The 12,448-nt window shown below is 41.8% G+C and overlaps 1 protein-coding gene across 1 annotated transcript in view; it reads right to left on the bottom strand.

Annotated features, from left to right (window-relative positions):
• LOC136440628 (apolipoprotein(a)-like) overlaps positions 1 to 12,448 on the bottom strand; it is a 31,762-nt gene that overhangs the window by 6,513 nt on the left and 12,801 nt on the right. Inside the window, exons 10-17 of the mRNA XM_066436703.1 lie at positions 10,047 to 10,082; positions 9,016 to 9,257; positions 8,374 to 8,548; positions 7,550 to 7,789; positions 6,656 to 6,847; positions 5,502 to 5,681; positions 4,668 to 4,910; positions 1,467 to 1,502 (exon numbers count right to left, since the gene is read on the bottom strand). Of these exons, the coding sequence (XP_066292800.1) occupies positions 1,467 to 1,502; positions 4,668 to 4,910; positions 5,502 to 5,681; positions 6,656 to 6,847; positions 7,550 to 7,789; positions 8,374 to 8,548; positions 9,016 to 9,257; positions 10,047 to 10,082 (1,344 nt within the window). The remainder of the gene's footprint in view (positions 1 to 1,466; positions 1,503 to 4,667; positions 4,911 to 5,501; positions 5,682 to 6,655; positions 6,848 to 7,549; positions 7,790 to 8,373; positions 8,549 to 9,015; positions 9,258 to 10,046; positions 10,083 to 12,448) is intronic.

The following is a 12,448-nucleotide window of genomic DNA, read 5'->3' as shown; positions in this document are numbered from 1 at the left end:
TTTACGACAAGCTGGCACAACACTGGCCTTTTGCGGCGATCTAAGTTTGCAAGTTCTGGAGTTCCGTGGAACCTCGGAAGAGGTGACCATTTTTCCTTTGGAGAACAGGCGATGTCATCCATAAAATCAAGTTGGTGTGGCCCTAATCAAATGAATGAATGAAATTATGCTTTCTGTAATTTTGTTAAATAAACGGTTGTTATAGTTTCGTTCACAAAGTCACGTGAACAGACTCTTTTGATAAGTTGTACAAGATAGTTAATCAGAGTTTTCTTTTCAAAGCTAACGTTAACGTTACACCTATTTACTGATTTGATTTACGAACTATCGATTTAGTTTTCTTTTGTATTGTATTGGTCCTTTTTTGCCTCTATCTATGATCTTGGCATGGTGATGACCCGTATTATTGCAGACAGAAGTACGCACGTAAAATTAGCCATTCCCGGCGACGGAAAATACAACTGGAAAGGCTTGTGAAGAAATGTACACAATTTTGCCATCGTCCCAAAGTGGAGCCTACGTACTTGGAAGATTTTCCACGTGTCAGATCAAGCATTAAAATTTATTCAACAGATCCACATTTCGTCGGTTACTGAGAAGCACAAAAGCGGCCAGGCGGTTATCCATAAGAGCCGCAGGGGAAACATCGCACAACGCTGGAAACAATTTGGACATCGTTGCTCGGCGATAACTTATTTTATTTGCTACTTACATGCGATCATCGTAAGATGTATGTGCCTGGCGCTTATGATAATAAAACATTTGAGTGGATCACAGCCTTCTTTTGGGGTAAGCTGAGTATATAAAAACCTTCTGAAATGCCGATTGTTTTAAAGACATACGGATCAAAGCCTATTGTTGTAACCTTTTCCTTATATCAAGCGTTGGCTAGACTACTTAATGATCCACAGTGTGGAGACAAAAACAGCACACTCGGACCCGCAGGTAACTTAGATGGCGCCGTTGTTCTATATTCTGCCAGGTTATCATCCAACATGGCGCCCGCGCGTGACGTAGCGGTTTTCGAACGTTCTGTGAAAACGAAGAATAGAATAATGGATATTGTGCTTTTGTGTGATTTTAAGGTAGATTTAACTCATCGATTACACGATGGTGTGGCATACTGGAGCGTATGACGTCACCAAGGATGAACTTAACTGTACTGAAGCTCATTACAACACAGATAGCCAACAGACCGTATGGGCAGATAAACATCAGTGAGGGACACGCAAACTTTTATCTTCTAGCCATTTCATTTCAGTCATGAGACCTATCTGGTCTATCGCTGGATTGTGTTCCAAATGAATGATACCAAGCATAGATGCACTTGCTTGATGCTTTATTCATTCTGTCTAAGAGTCTAATATATTCTCCTTGTAGGTCTCTGTTAGTCTATACCAGCTCTATGTTAACCACTTGTTAATGTCTACCATACAGCAGCACAATTTGTGAAATGAATGCCAAACCTTCGTCTTCACCCTTCCCAGAGCCCGTGCCATCATCTAATTGATATTGAAAAGAAAACAGAAGTCAAACAAGGAACAACAATCATAAACTCAGTATAAGATGTATCCTTGTAAAAAATGTAAAAAGAAAATGGCAGTGGGTTGCAAGTGTCTCTATTGGTTTGTTTAGAAACATTTGCCTTAAATATATCTACCTATCTATCTAATACATATTATCAAACTGTATTAGTTGGAACCAAGCTAGTTCATATTTCATCCCACATAGCTCTGTCAAGCATTGCTTTTTCTAAGTTCTTAATCATATATTCTATATCAGTATCTCAAATCAAGCTATCAGTAAATGTCAAACCGTCTCAATGCACTCGGCCTCTTAGTTTCCATAGGAGGACGGATGAAACTATGTGAAACTATGTGACTTCCCACCACTTACTAATCTCCAAGCAGATCTCTACGGGGGAAAATCGTATCAGCCGGCCAGAACCTACAGCCGGTAGACACGATTTTGCCCCCGTAGAGATCTGCTTGGAGATTAACAACACGATCTGTTCTTACATCTACACATGTACAAAGAAACGAGAAGAAGTTGACTCTATTGGATTAGCTTATTACTTTCGTCTATCATGTATGTTTAAACTATGTACTGTATATATTTCACTGTATATGTCACAAACATGTTAGTTAGGTTCATGTTAGACGACCTGTATCTAGCCCATCGGGGCACGAATGTACAATAAAGGTCTTAATTCATTCATTTATTCATTCATTTCATATATCTACAACTGTCTTAAGAAGCGATCGCGAGAAGAAATTTATTTATTTATTATTTCTTTATTTCAGGCTCTCACTGGCCCATATGACATAGGGACAAACATGAAAAACAAAGATTATATACAACATTTTGAGACAAACTAACAATATTATGGCTATGTGTAGAGGCGGCTCCATAGGTTGGTGAAAAATGAGTTCTTGTAAAAAGAGTCGGACCTGAGTACGGACTGTATAATGGCATTACTAGAATTGAAAATCCTATGTACAAAGGAGTGGCACTGTTTACGCCATCTGGCGTCGAAGGTATCGGTATGATTGCACACGAACATTTCACTTGCGCTGCAAGATCTTGGAAAACTCATAATTATACGGAAACAATTGTTGTAGGCAATTCGACATTTCGACAGAACACTCGAGCGAAAAGAATTCCATAACTGCGCCCCAAAGAGTTGGGAGCAGTGAGACGTGAATAGTGTTTTCTTAATAGTAGGTGAACAAAGACAAAATTTTCGAATTATAGTATTTGCTCGACAATACAGGCCCCTTAGTTGGGCAAGGATACAGTCATTATCACTCAGTCTGTCATTAATAGCAATTCCAAGATATACAAATGATGTCACAAATCTCAGACACTCTCCATACAGTTTGATCGACGGGAGCGGATGTAAAAGTGGCAAACTAGCACTCGGGAAGTACATGCAGCATGTCTTGTTTACATTGAATAATACATCATTTTCTAAACCAAATTCCTCACAAGTACTTACAAGTTTTTGTAGAGACTTAAGGCTAGGACATAGCAAACACATGTCGTCAGCGTAAAAAAGATGGTTCACAAGACAGCCTCCTATATAGCAACCTACTTTAGTACAACTGAGTCTCGAGCTTAAATCATCTATATATGCATTGAATAGTAGCGGGGATAGCAGACTCCCTTGCCTTACCCCATTTGATACATAAAAGCAGGGAGACAAAACATTGTTCCATCTAATACACATTGTTTGGTTCTGGTACCAATAAACCAGAAACCTCACCAAATACACCGGGACCTTTCTGTCAAGGAGTTTTTTAAATAGGGTCCAATGGTTTACCCTATCAAAAGCCTTGGAGGCGTCTAAAAAACAAGCAAAAACTGGAGAGCCGAGACCCCGGTAGTACTCAATTGTCTGTTTTAAAGTAAATACACACATGTCAAGACCGTGACCACGTTTGAAACCGAACTGATGAGCAGTGGTTTGAAGATATGGCTCTAGCCTGTTCAATAAACTAGCCTCCAGAACTTTGGATAATGCTGATGCAATTGCTATTGGTCTATAGTTATCACTATCAGAAATATTACCAGTTTTGTTTTTAACAACCGGAATGATGATAGTATCTAACATACTTTTCGGAATGAAGTTATGGACAAGCGCGGCTGAAAACAATAGTGATAAGCATATGCTAAGCTTAGGCCCCGCATATTTAAGGTGTTCATTACTGATTTCGTCAGACCCTACCGCTTTTCCATTGGGTAAGTTTCTAATTATATCATATACTTCCACAGCAGAGATTTGCATCCCCGAATCAAATTCAAAAGGACAACCTGTCGACAAATCAGACATAACAGCAGGTCTATGTACCTCACTATTAACAGAGTTCAACAGTTTATCAAAATGACTCCTCCACATGTCTGCGATCTGCTCAGCCCCAGAGCAACCATCTATAGTGTTAGGTAATACAGAATGAGAGGATTTAGTACTACGGACCTTTTTCCAGAATTCTCTAGTATGGCCGGCATTGAAACTTTTCGCAGTCGAGTCGGCTCTTGCCCTGTTTTCCTCCTGTTTACACTGTCTTAGAGCGTACTTAAACTTTGCCCTGGCTTTATTCATTAAGGATGTAGGAAAAAATCGGACCTGATCGAGGGCGGCCACTTTCCCTCCAAAGAATGTAGGCCTCACGTGCAGCCGTATGCAAATCCTTAACAACCTCATTCCATCCGGGGACAGGTGTAAAGGAATTGCAACCCGTTCTTTGAGTTATAGTGGAATTTGCAGAATCTTTTAGAGTGGCAATTAATTGGCAGGTAAACAGGTTGAGGGCATTAGTATGCGCTTGATCCTGACAATTCGGAACCTTACAAATCATTGCGTCCAGTGGAATTTCCACGTTTGACAGAAAACTGTCCACAGATAAACGATACATGTCTATTTGGCCTGGCATCGCCCTGGCCCAGTCAGTGATTTTGCGAGGAATCTCGGAGTGTGCAGCCTTAGCTATGGCTGGGAAATTTGCATCTATTGAACCTGTACAAAGCGGTATTAACGAGTAGTTAGATGTAGTTAGATATCACCTTTTGTTATCACTGTAACTGTACTTCTGCTTGTTACCATGACCTGTACTTACTCATCAGAGTATAAACGTGCAATAAAGGTCTTTCATTCATTAACCACTTACCACATAAAGACACGTCACAGAACTCCCATCGTACATCGGGGTCGGTGGTGTAGCACCAGGGGTCAGGGTCACGGGTGGGGTTCCGGCAGTAGTTCTCGTCCAGACCGGCGTTCGGGTACCAGAAGGGCGTGATATGGTAGTGCGCGTGGGGTGAGTGGCTGGCCCACCGCTGGCACTCCAGACCGGTGACGGTGTGCGCGGCGGTCCCTCGGTACGTCTCACCATTGCCGTCCTTACAGTCGTCTGTGTACGGCATCATTCCGTATCAACATATCGTATCTAATAACGTACTCCAAAATAGCGAAAATACGTCTACGATATACGTATTTTTTCAATAAAACGATATCGTTTTACGCTTACGATATCGTCTCGGGACTAAAATATCGTTATATTGCGAAAACACTTCTACCATATTCGTGTTTTTACTATTAAAACGATAATGTTTTATGTATACGATGTCGTCTCGGGACAAAAGTGTCGTAACATATCATATTTCGTTACACGCAACAATACTTACTTTGCTAAGACATCGTTATAAAGCGTACTTAAGGTTATCGTCAGCAAGTATACGATATCGCAGTTCAGACGTAGGAAAACGAAAATATACGTCTACGATAAACTACTTTTTTTACTATCAAAACGATATTGTGTTGCGTATACGAATCTGTATCTACTTACTGAATCCGTATTCATTAGAGTTCGGATAAGTAAATATACATTTATGACAGCGTCTAGTCCAGCATGTTTATGTGTTCTAGCTGTGTACCTGACTGTGTGTTCCTGTAGTAAATGACAGCGTCTAGTCCAGCATGTTTATGTGTTCTAGCTGTGTACCTGACTGTGTGTCCCTGTAGTCGACACAGGTCGGACAGTCACAGTGGTCTGCCGTGTGGCCGCACCAGTTTGCCGGGGAGCAGCACGGGTAGACACCGTCAGGGTCGCATTCAGCAGGACTGCCGTCCTCTGCGGGGTAGCCCTGTCCGCAACGGTAATCCTCACGCCACTTCTTAGGTGCTGTTAGGAAACAAAATACGCAAATCATATAATCTATCATGCCTATGCCTATCGTTTAAGTTTGTTCTAATATGCGATGTTGTTCTAACGCCAGACGCTATCATATGTATATATGTATATATACTTATATTTACTTATATTTACTTATCCTTACAGTTAAACTATTCAACGTACGTTTTATAATACGATACAGAATGTACAGTTCATAGAGTCGATTCAACAATACCGTATGAAAAAAGACCTTCTGAACTGCAATATCATATGCCTACTGAAGAAAATGCAAGGTACGTTTTATAACAATATCTTAGCAAAGTGGATTTTGTTGGTTATAACGCAATATAACGATATTTTAGTCCCGAAACGATATCGTAGACTCGAAACTATCGATGCAAACGTGATGTACAGATTACAGCCACAAGATACCGAGTACAGATATGACATCAGAAAAGAGCACATTACAACCCCCCAACACCCCCCTCCCCGCCCCCCCCCCCCCCAAAAAAAAACCGGGCTCGGCTCATTTCCTGGGATGCGATGTGATTTCATGTACAAAGAAGTGGAGAAGTAACTAACCTGCCATGAAAGTCTTACGTGGTTTGGCCGTGCTCTTTTCGGTGCAGAAGGGGCTCTCTCCCACAAGGGTAATCTTTGGCACCCTGTTGTAGTTTTATGAGTTAGGCCGATTAAATTCCTTCCTCGTAAAACTCTTTACTGGTGCCAAATATTACCCCGGCGGCAGGGGAGGCCCTTCTGCCCCGAAGACGGCCCCGCCAAACAACGGGAGACTGGATTCCAGGTTTAGAACTATCAGGCCAAGCTTTTACATGTAAGAAATGATGGTCTGCATTCTTTGACCAATAAACTAAAAACAGTAAGTCAGAGATGAAAGCAATAAAGTTGCCAAAGCAGTGTGGGTCATCTTCGGTGCTCAGTTTTCACACCAGGACCTATGTGCGCACAGAAAATGCAATTACCCTGGTGAGGACAGAACAGAAAGGTTCCAGTGCTGCTATAACCCGTGGAATAGCCGACATGAGAGATGGGGAGCGGGTTCGGGTCTGTCCACGTCAGGAACGGGTAGTCTTCCGTCTCCAGGCGGATAGAGATGACTCCCTCGCCCGACCAGGAGATCAGGAAGCCTCGGTAGACAGACGGGGACAGGATGTCTGGAAAGGAACGAAAAGTGTGCATTGGAAACACGGAAATCAAAGAGGTCAAACCTGGATCCAGCAACCACTCAAGGGACTGAGCAAAATCGTTGCTGATGACAGGTGGTTACTGAGGAATGAAAGCGAGTAACTGCTATCTATTTATTCATTTCATCTCAAGACAGCTGGGTTGTCCCTTCAACCTACAAAAGTTGCATGATTTCCAAGAGGGCCCGACATATACCTGATACAGGACAAGACATCAGTCAAGTGGAAGACATTCAGTAGAACAAATAAAATCAATACGTCAAAACGAAGCCGTTGTCCATGGCATAACTGAAAGTCTTAGTCGTTCCTTGGCCAGAATCACTAAAAGTCAAAAGCTGAAGCTATCGTAGTTTTAGTTTAGGCCATGTTGATCAAAGGCCAAAGATATGCCGTAAATTGCAAAAACGAATTTCGGAAAACCGATACTAATGTCTAGAATGCCAGACTCAAAGAAGAAGATGTGAAAGGTATTAGATTCTCTGTCTGTTTAGTCATTTCTTCAACCTTCCTGACCACATAGATTTCATAATGAAGGCAACTTTTTTTATTCGCACGCTCGCATCAGTTTTGGGGTTCACAGAGGATGTCATCCATATAATAAAATCAACATGGCCTTAGCTTTAATTAAAGATGAAAAAATGTAAAGACGTATTCAAAGACTGTCTCCCAGACCTGGTGTTGCTGCTGACGCCACTGCGTCTCCTTGCTCCTGGCGGCGGATGACGGACCTTGAGTTACTCCACCCGCCGATGACGATCTCGTACATATCGTCCATTGGGGAGTTCTGATTGGACAGCGCGATGTGTACGTCACTACTGGCCTTGACCTCAAAGGGGAAAGGTGAGGAGGTCAAAGGTGGAAGGTCCCAGCGGTACGACAGCTCTGTCCCGGTGACTCTGGTCAGGCAGTCATCTGCAGAGCAAAGATATTAAAACATCTGAATTATTCAACTGCCGCGTGGCAAGGCAAAATTAACCTCTGGGCATTCATGGCTCTTTCAGAAAAGGACCTGCTTGACTTCAGACAAGGTTGGAGGCAGTTGGTGCTGGTTGCTACCATGGTCCTTGACTCTCAAACTGCGGCGGTGAGACTACGACTAACGTTAGGTGGAGGTAAAAGTGAACATGTATTGATGGTACAAACCACTTCAACCATCTTTTCGATGATGCAATTACACTTTCGACAATTTGATCAATTAACTAACCAACTTGATCAATTAACTGATCAATTAACGAGTTAACTGATGGAACTACCCTTAATATTATAAATGAGATAAATAAATTGATGGACGCTGCTGGTCGATTCGATTAAATTCAATCTGGCGATCAATGCGAATCAATCCTGAATCGGGCTATTCACATTTGGCAAAATCTACTCGGCTCATTCGGCTCGTATTGGCGCTTTAAGCGAATTGAATCACATAGATTTTGCTGAGTATGAACATGCATCGCCATACAAAGAACGGATCCAGACAACTTGCAATCGGATAAACATACCTCCAAAAACCTGCACTTCGCACAGTGTGAGGTACTGCCAGTCCGGCAGAGCTATCCCCACGTACCGCCCCGTCAGACCACCACAGGCCACGGTGATTGTGTCCATGTCAGCCGCAGACTGCTCGTCGCCACACGACGGGTTGCCGAACACATTCGGGTCGTCGCCAACGTACACCTGAATGAATGAATGAATGAATGAATGAATGGATGAACGAATGGATGGATGGATGGGTGGGTGGATGGGTGAATGGATGGATGGATCGATGGTTGGATGGTTGGATGGATGGATGGTTGGATGGATGGTTGGACGGATGGATGGATGGATGGAAGGATGGATGCATGGATGGACGGATGGATGCATGGATGGATGGATGGATGGATGCATGGATGCATGGATGGATGGATGGATGCATGCATGCATGCATGGATGCATGGATGCATAGGTGAATGTATAAATGGATGCATAGATGGATGGATGGATGGATGGATGGATGAATGGATGGATGGATGCATGGATGGATGCATAGATGAATGCATAGATGGATGCATAGATCGATGCATGGATGGATGCATGGATGGATGTTCACATACAATTCAGTATCTACAAGTAGGTGCGAAAGACCTGTCTAGGATGCAACACACCTTGAAGTCGTCGAGTCGCTCCGAGCAACAGTCCTTCCGGTTGGTGACGACCACTCGATCCACACACTTGGAGGCGCCCAGGTCAACTCGCCACCAGGGCTGGTAGTCCATGTCGGTGTGGGTGCAGGAGTCTGGGTAGTTGCCGTTCACGTTCCCGTCCACAGCACGCTCGGGGGCGCCCTCGGCATGCACACTCGACTGGGTCACTTCATGGCCCCGGGCGATGTTGGTAGTACTGCCAGCTGTAGGACAAGAAGTGTAGAATACGAAGATTTAATTTCGCGATAGGTAGGGAGAGAGTGTTTGCCGTGGTTTAAGCTAGCGATTGGAACAAAAGTAACGCTGCAGGTGTGTGTGTAGGTGTACATGAAGGTGTAGACGTAAGAAGGGGAAAAGTTTTATCGGTTGTTTTAAGTTCGCGGTGAAGAGAAAGAAGCGGAGACCGCGAACATTTCTGCATTTACAGAAATCGTTTTGTTTCCTGAGTTACACCCCTTTTCACTGCGCTGCAACCGCCGAGGGACCACAGATTTGACAGATCGCTCCACGAATGTCATAGATAAAGAACGCATTGTTTCAGGTTTTGTGTGTTTTGTTGTCGCTTACTTTTTTTTTTTACTTTTACATTTTGCATCCTGAAATCAGGGATCACGCAAATCCAATTCTGGTCGCTGCACGGTCGCTCAGTGATCGCCGTGTAGTGGAAAGGTGGCCACATGACTACGTTTAATCAACGTTCAATAGTGTCCCACAAAATAGAAATAATATTTTCTATGGAATGAGGAGAATCAAACTGTAGATTCTTACAAATTTGAACTCGTTCCGCATTTTCAGAAAATACAGTTTACTAGTACAAGAATTATACGGACAAGAACAGTTGTAGTATTTTGTTAAGTCTCAGGTATGGAATGTAGAGGAAAAATAGTCACCTAAAAGGACAAAAAGTATCATGCAGAAAACTTAAAATAATCAACAGCTGGTTCTAAAAAGAGGCCGAGGCAGATGCAGACGAGTCGAAAATGGTTACATACCACACTGTGAAACGCGTACATCTCCAGACCCTGTTCCTACGGAAAGAGACAACTATGGTAAGCCACTGACTTTTTGGTTCATTAAAAAAAAGCTAGCAGACGTTGTTTACCGTACTTGTTAGAGGCTCTTCAGTATGTCATGACAATGCCATGGTGTGAGCAGTTTATCTATTCTCTAATCACCAGAATGTTATATTTTGAGAAAGTGTTAGGATGAAGTAATGCTGTTATTTCATGTTCTTTCTATTATATTTGGTAGATATAGATAAAATGATATTTACCTTCGCCGAGAAGGTTATGCAGAGGGTAGCGTTTGTCTGTCTGTTTGTCTGTTTGTTTGTAGTGTCACAGGATAACTCGAGAATGCCTTGATGGATTGTCTTGGTATTTAGTATGTTGGTAGGTTTTAATGAGACCTAAAAACGATGAGATTTTGGGCCCCCTAGCGGCTTCTTACGGTACTGCAGCGGAACTTCCTGTTATGATATCTCGTGTTCTGGACATGCTATGGAACTTGAGTGGTAGATAGATCTTTGGACAGAGAGTAAGTGGTGTGGGTTTGGGCCCCCTAGCGGCTTTTTTTGAACTGCAGGAGCAGGTTTTGCGTCTGACTTTGAAAGGGAATAACTCAAGAAGGGCTTAATGGATGGTAATGATTTTTGGTAGGTAGATAGCTTGAGTGATGATGTACATGATTAGACACCTCTTATGCAAATCAGTATCTAATTTGCATAATTAATGAGGAAAGTTTATACATCCGCCAAATTCCATGATAGGACTCTGAAACATGTGACATATGTAACTGAGGAAGAGAGAAGTATTAATTGATATGAACTATGCAAATGAAGACCTCATTTGCATAACAAGAGTTCCACGACCTCATATCTCCATGAACAATTCTATTCATGCAAATGACTTACACATTTGCATAATATATGCTTGGTCATAAACTCTAACTTACACATGATGCAATATTGACAGTCCTATAATTTTCCAATTAGATGAATTATGGTGTTTTTGCATTAATTATGCAAATTAGGAATTCATTTGTATAATTAGTATCTGTTGATGCTCCACTTTCCATAAACTACATTACGTTACATGTATTTGAGTGTGATAATGGAAAACACTGCAAATATAGATTTTCCTCATTAGCTATGCAAATTACGTCCAAATTAGCATAATTTGCACTTCATTGTTTATATCTCTATTTAAGCTACCTGCATACTAAATATCATGGAAATCCGTTGTTCCTTTGTTCAGTTATTCTCCTTAGAAGATTTTCACAAAAACGCCCCTGCAGTTCCAGAGGAAGCTGCTAGGGGGCCCAAACCTACACCACTTCTTTATTACATCATAAGCTATCTGCCACCCAAAAATAAAGACCACAGCACGTCCAGGTCAAAAGATACAAAAATTGAAGTTCTGCTGCAGTACCAAGGTCACATACCAGGGGGCCCAAAATCGACCTTGAACTTTGGCTTCACAACACCTGCCCACATACCAAATATCATTGTAATCCATCAAGAGGTTCTTGAGTTATGCTGACTACAGTAGTGCGGAAACACAAACAGACAAACAAACAGACAAACACACACACAGACACAACCAAAACTATATCTCCATTTTTCATGGAGATAATTAATGAGAAAATACTATAACATGATGGCCTCGATGGATGGTCATGATTTTTGGTATGTGGATAGCTTGTGTGATGCTTAGTATGATTGGACGATAATTATGCAAATCAGATTCTAATTTGCATAATTAATGAGGCAACATTAAAAATCCGCTTTGTTCCATGATATGGACAATTCAAATTGTAACTGAGGAAGAGAGGACTGTTGATAGATAGAAAATATGCAAATGTGGGCCTTATTTCCATACTTAATGAGTAACTTCTATTATTCCACACTGGCAAATGACGGCAATTTCATACATTTAATCCTTTTTTGTGGCATCGGGACGTTATGTGAATGTGAACATCGTTAAATCAAATTATGCTAATAAGGGCCTCCTTTGCAAAATTGATGATAAATTTGTTAAGCTCATACTTTGGACATGTTGTATTTTAAGACAATCAACTGGTATGATTTATGATTGATGAGAAACACTCCTAATACGTCAGTCATAAAGGTTAAAATCATTTGGCGAAGGTATGAGGTCGTGGAACTCTAGTTGTGTATGAAAACGTTGAAATGTCGAGGAGCATAATAAGGAAATGAATGTGCATATAGCGTCGAAGTGTTGAGAATAATGAAATAAATGTGTACAGAAATGTTGAAATGTCGGAGAGTCGATTAGGGAAAAGCTAGTGTGTATGAAAACGTTAAGATGTCGCTGAGCCGGTGTAGTGGTAGACGAACGGAGATCGTTAACACAAAAGCTACAAACATCAGCTC

This window comes from Branchiostoma lanceolatum, chromosome 8 (assembly GCF_035083965.1).
Source record: "Branchiostoma lanceolatum isolate klBraLanc5 chromosome 8, klBraLanc5.hap2, whole genome shotgun sequence".
NCBI lineage: Eukaryota > Metazoa > Chordata > Leptocardii > Amphioxiformes > Branchiostomatidae > Branchiostoma > Branchiostoma lanceolatum.
The sequence above is the reverse complement of the archived record's forward strand: the minus strand, read 5'-3'. Positions and strand labels throughout refer to the sequence as shown.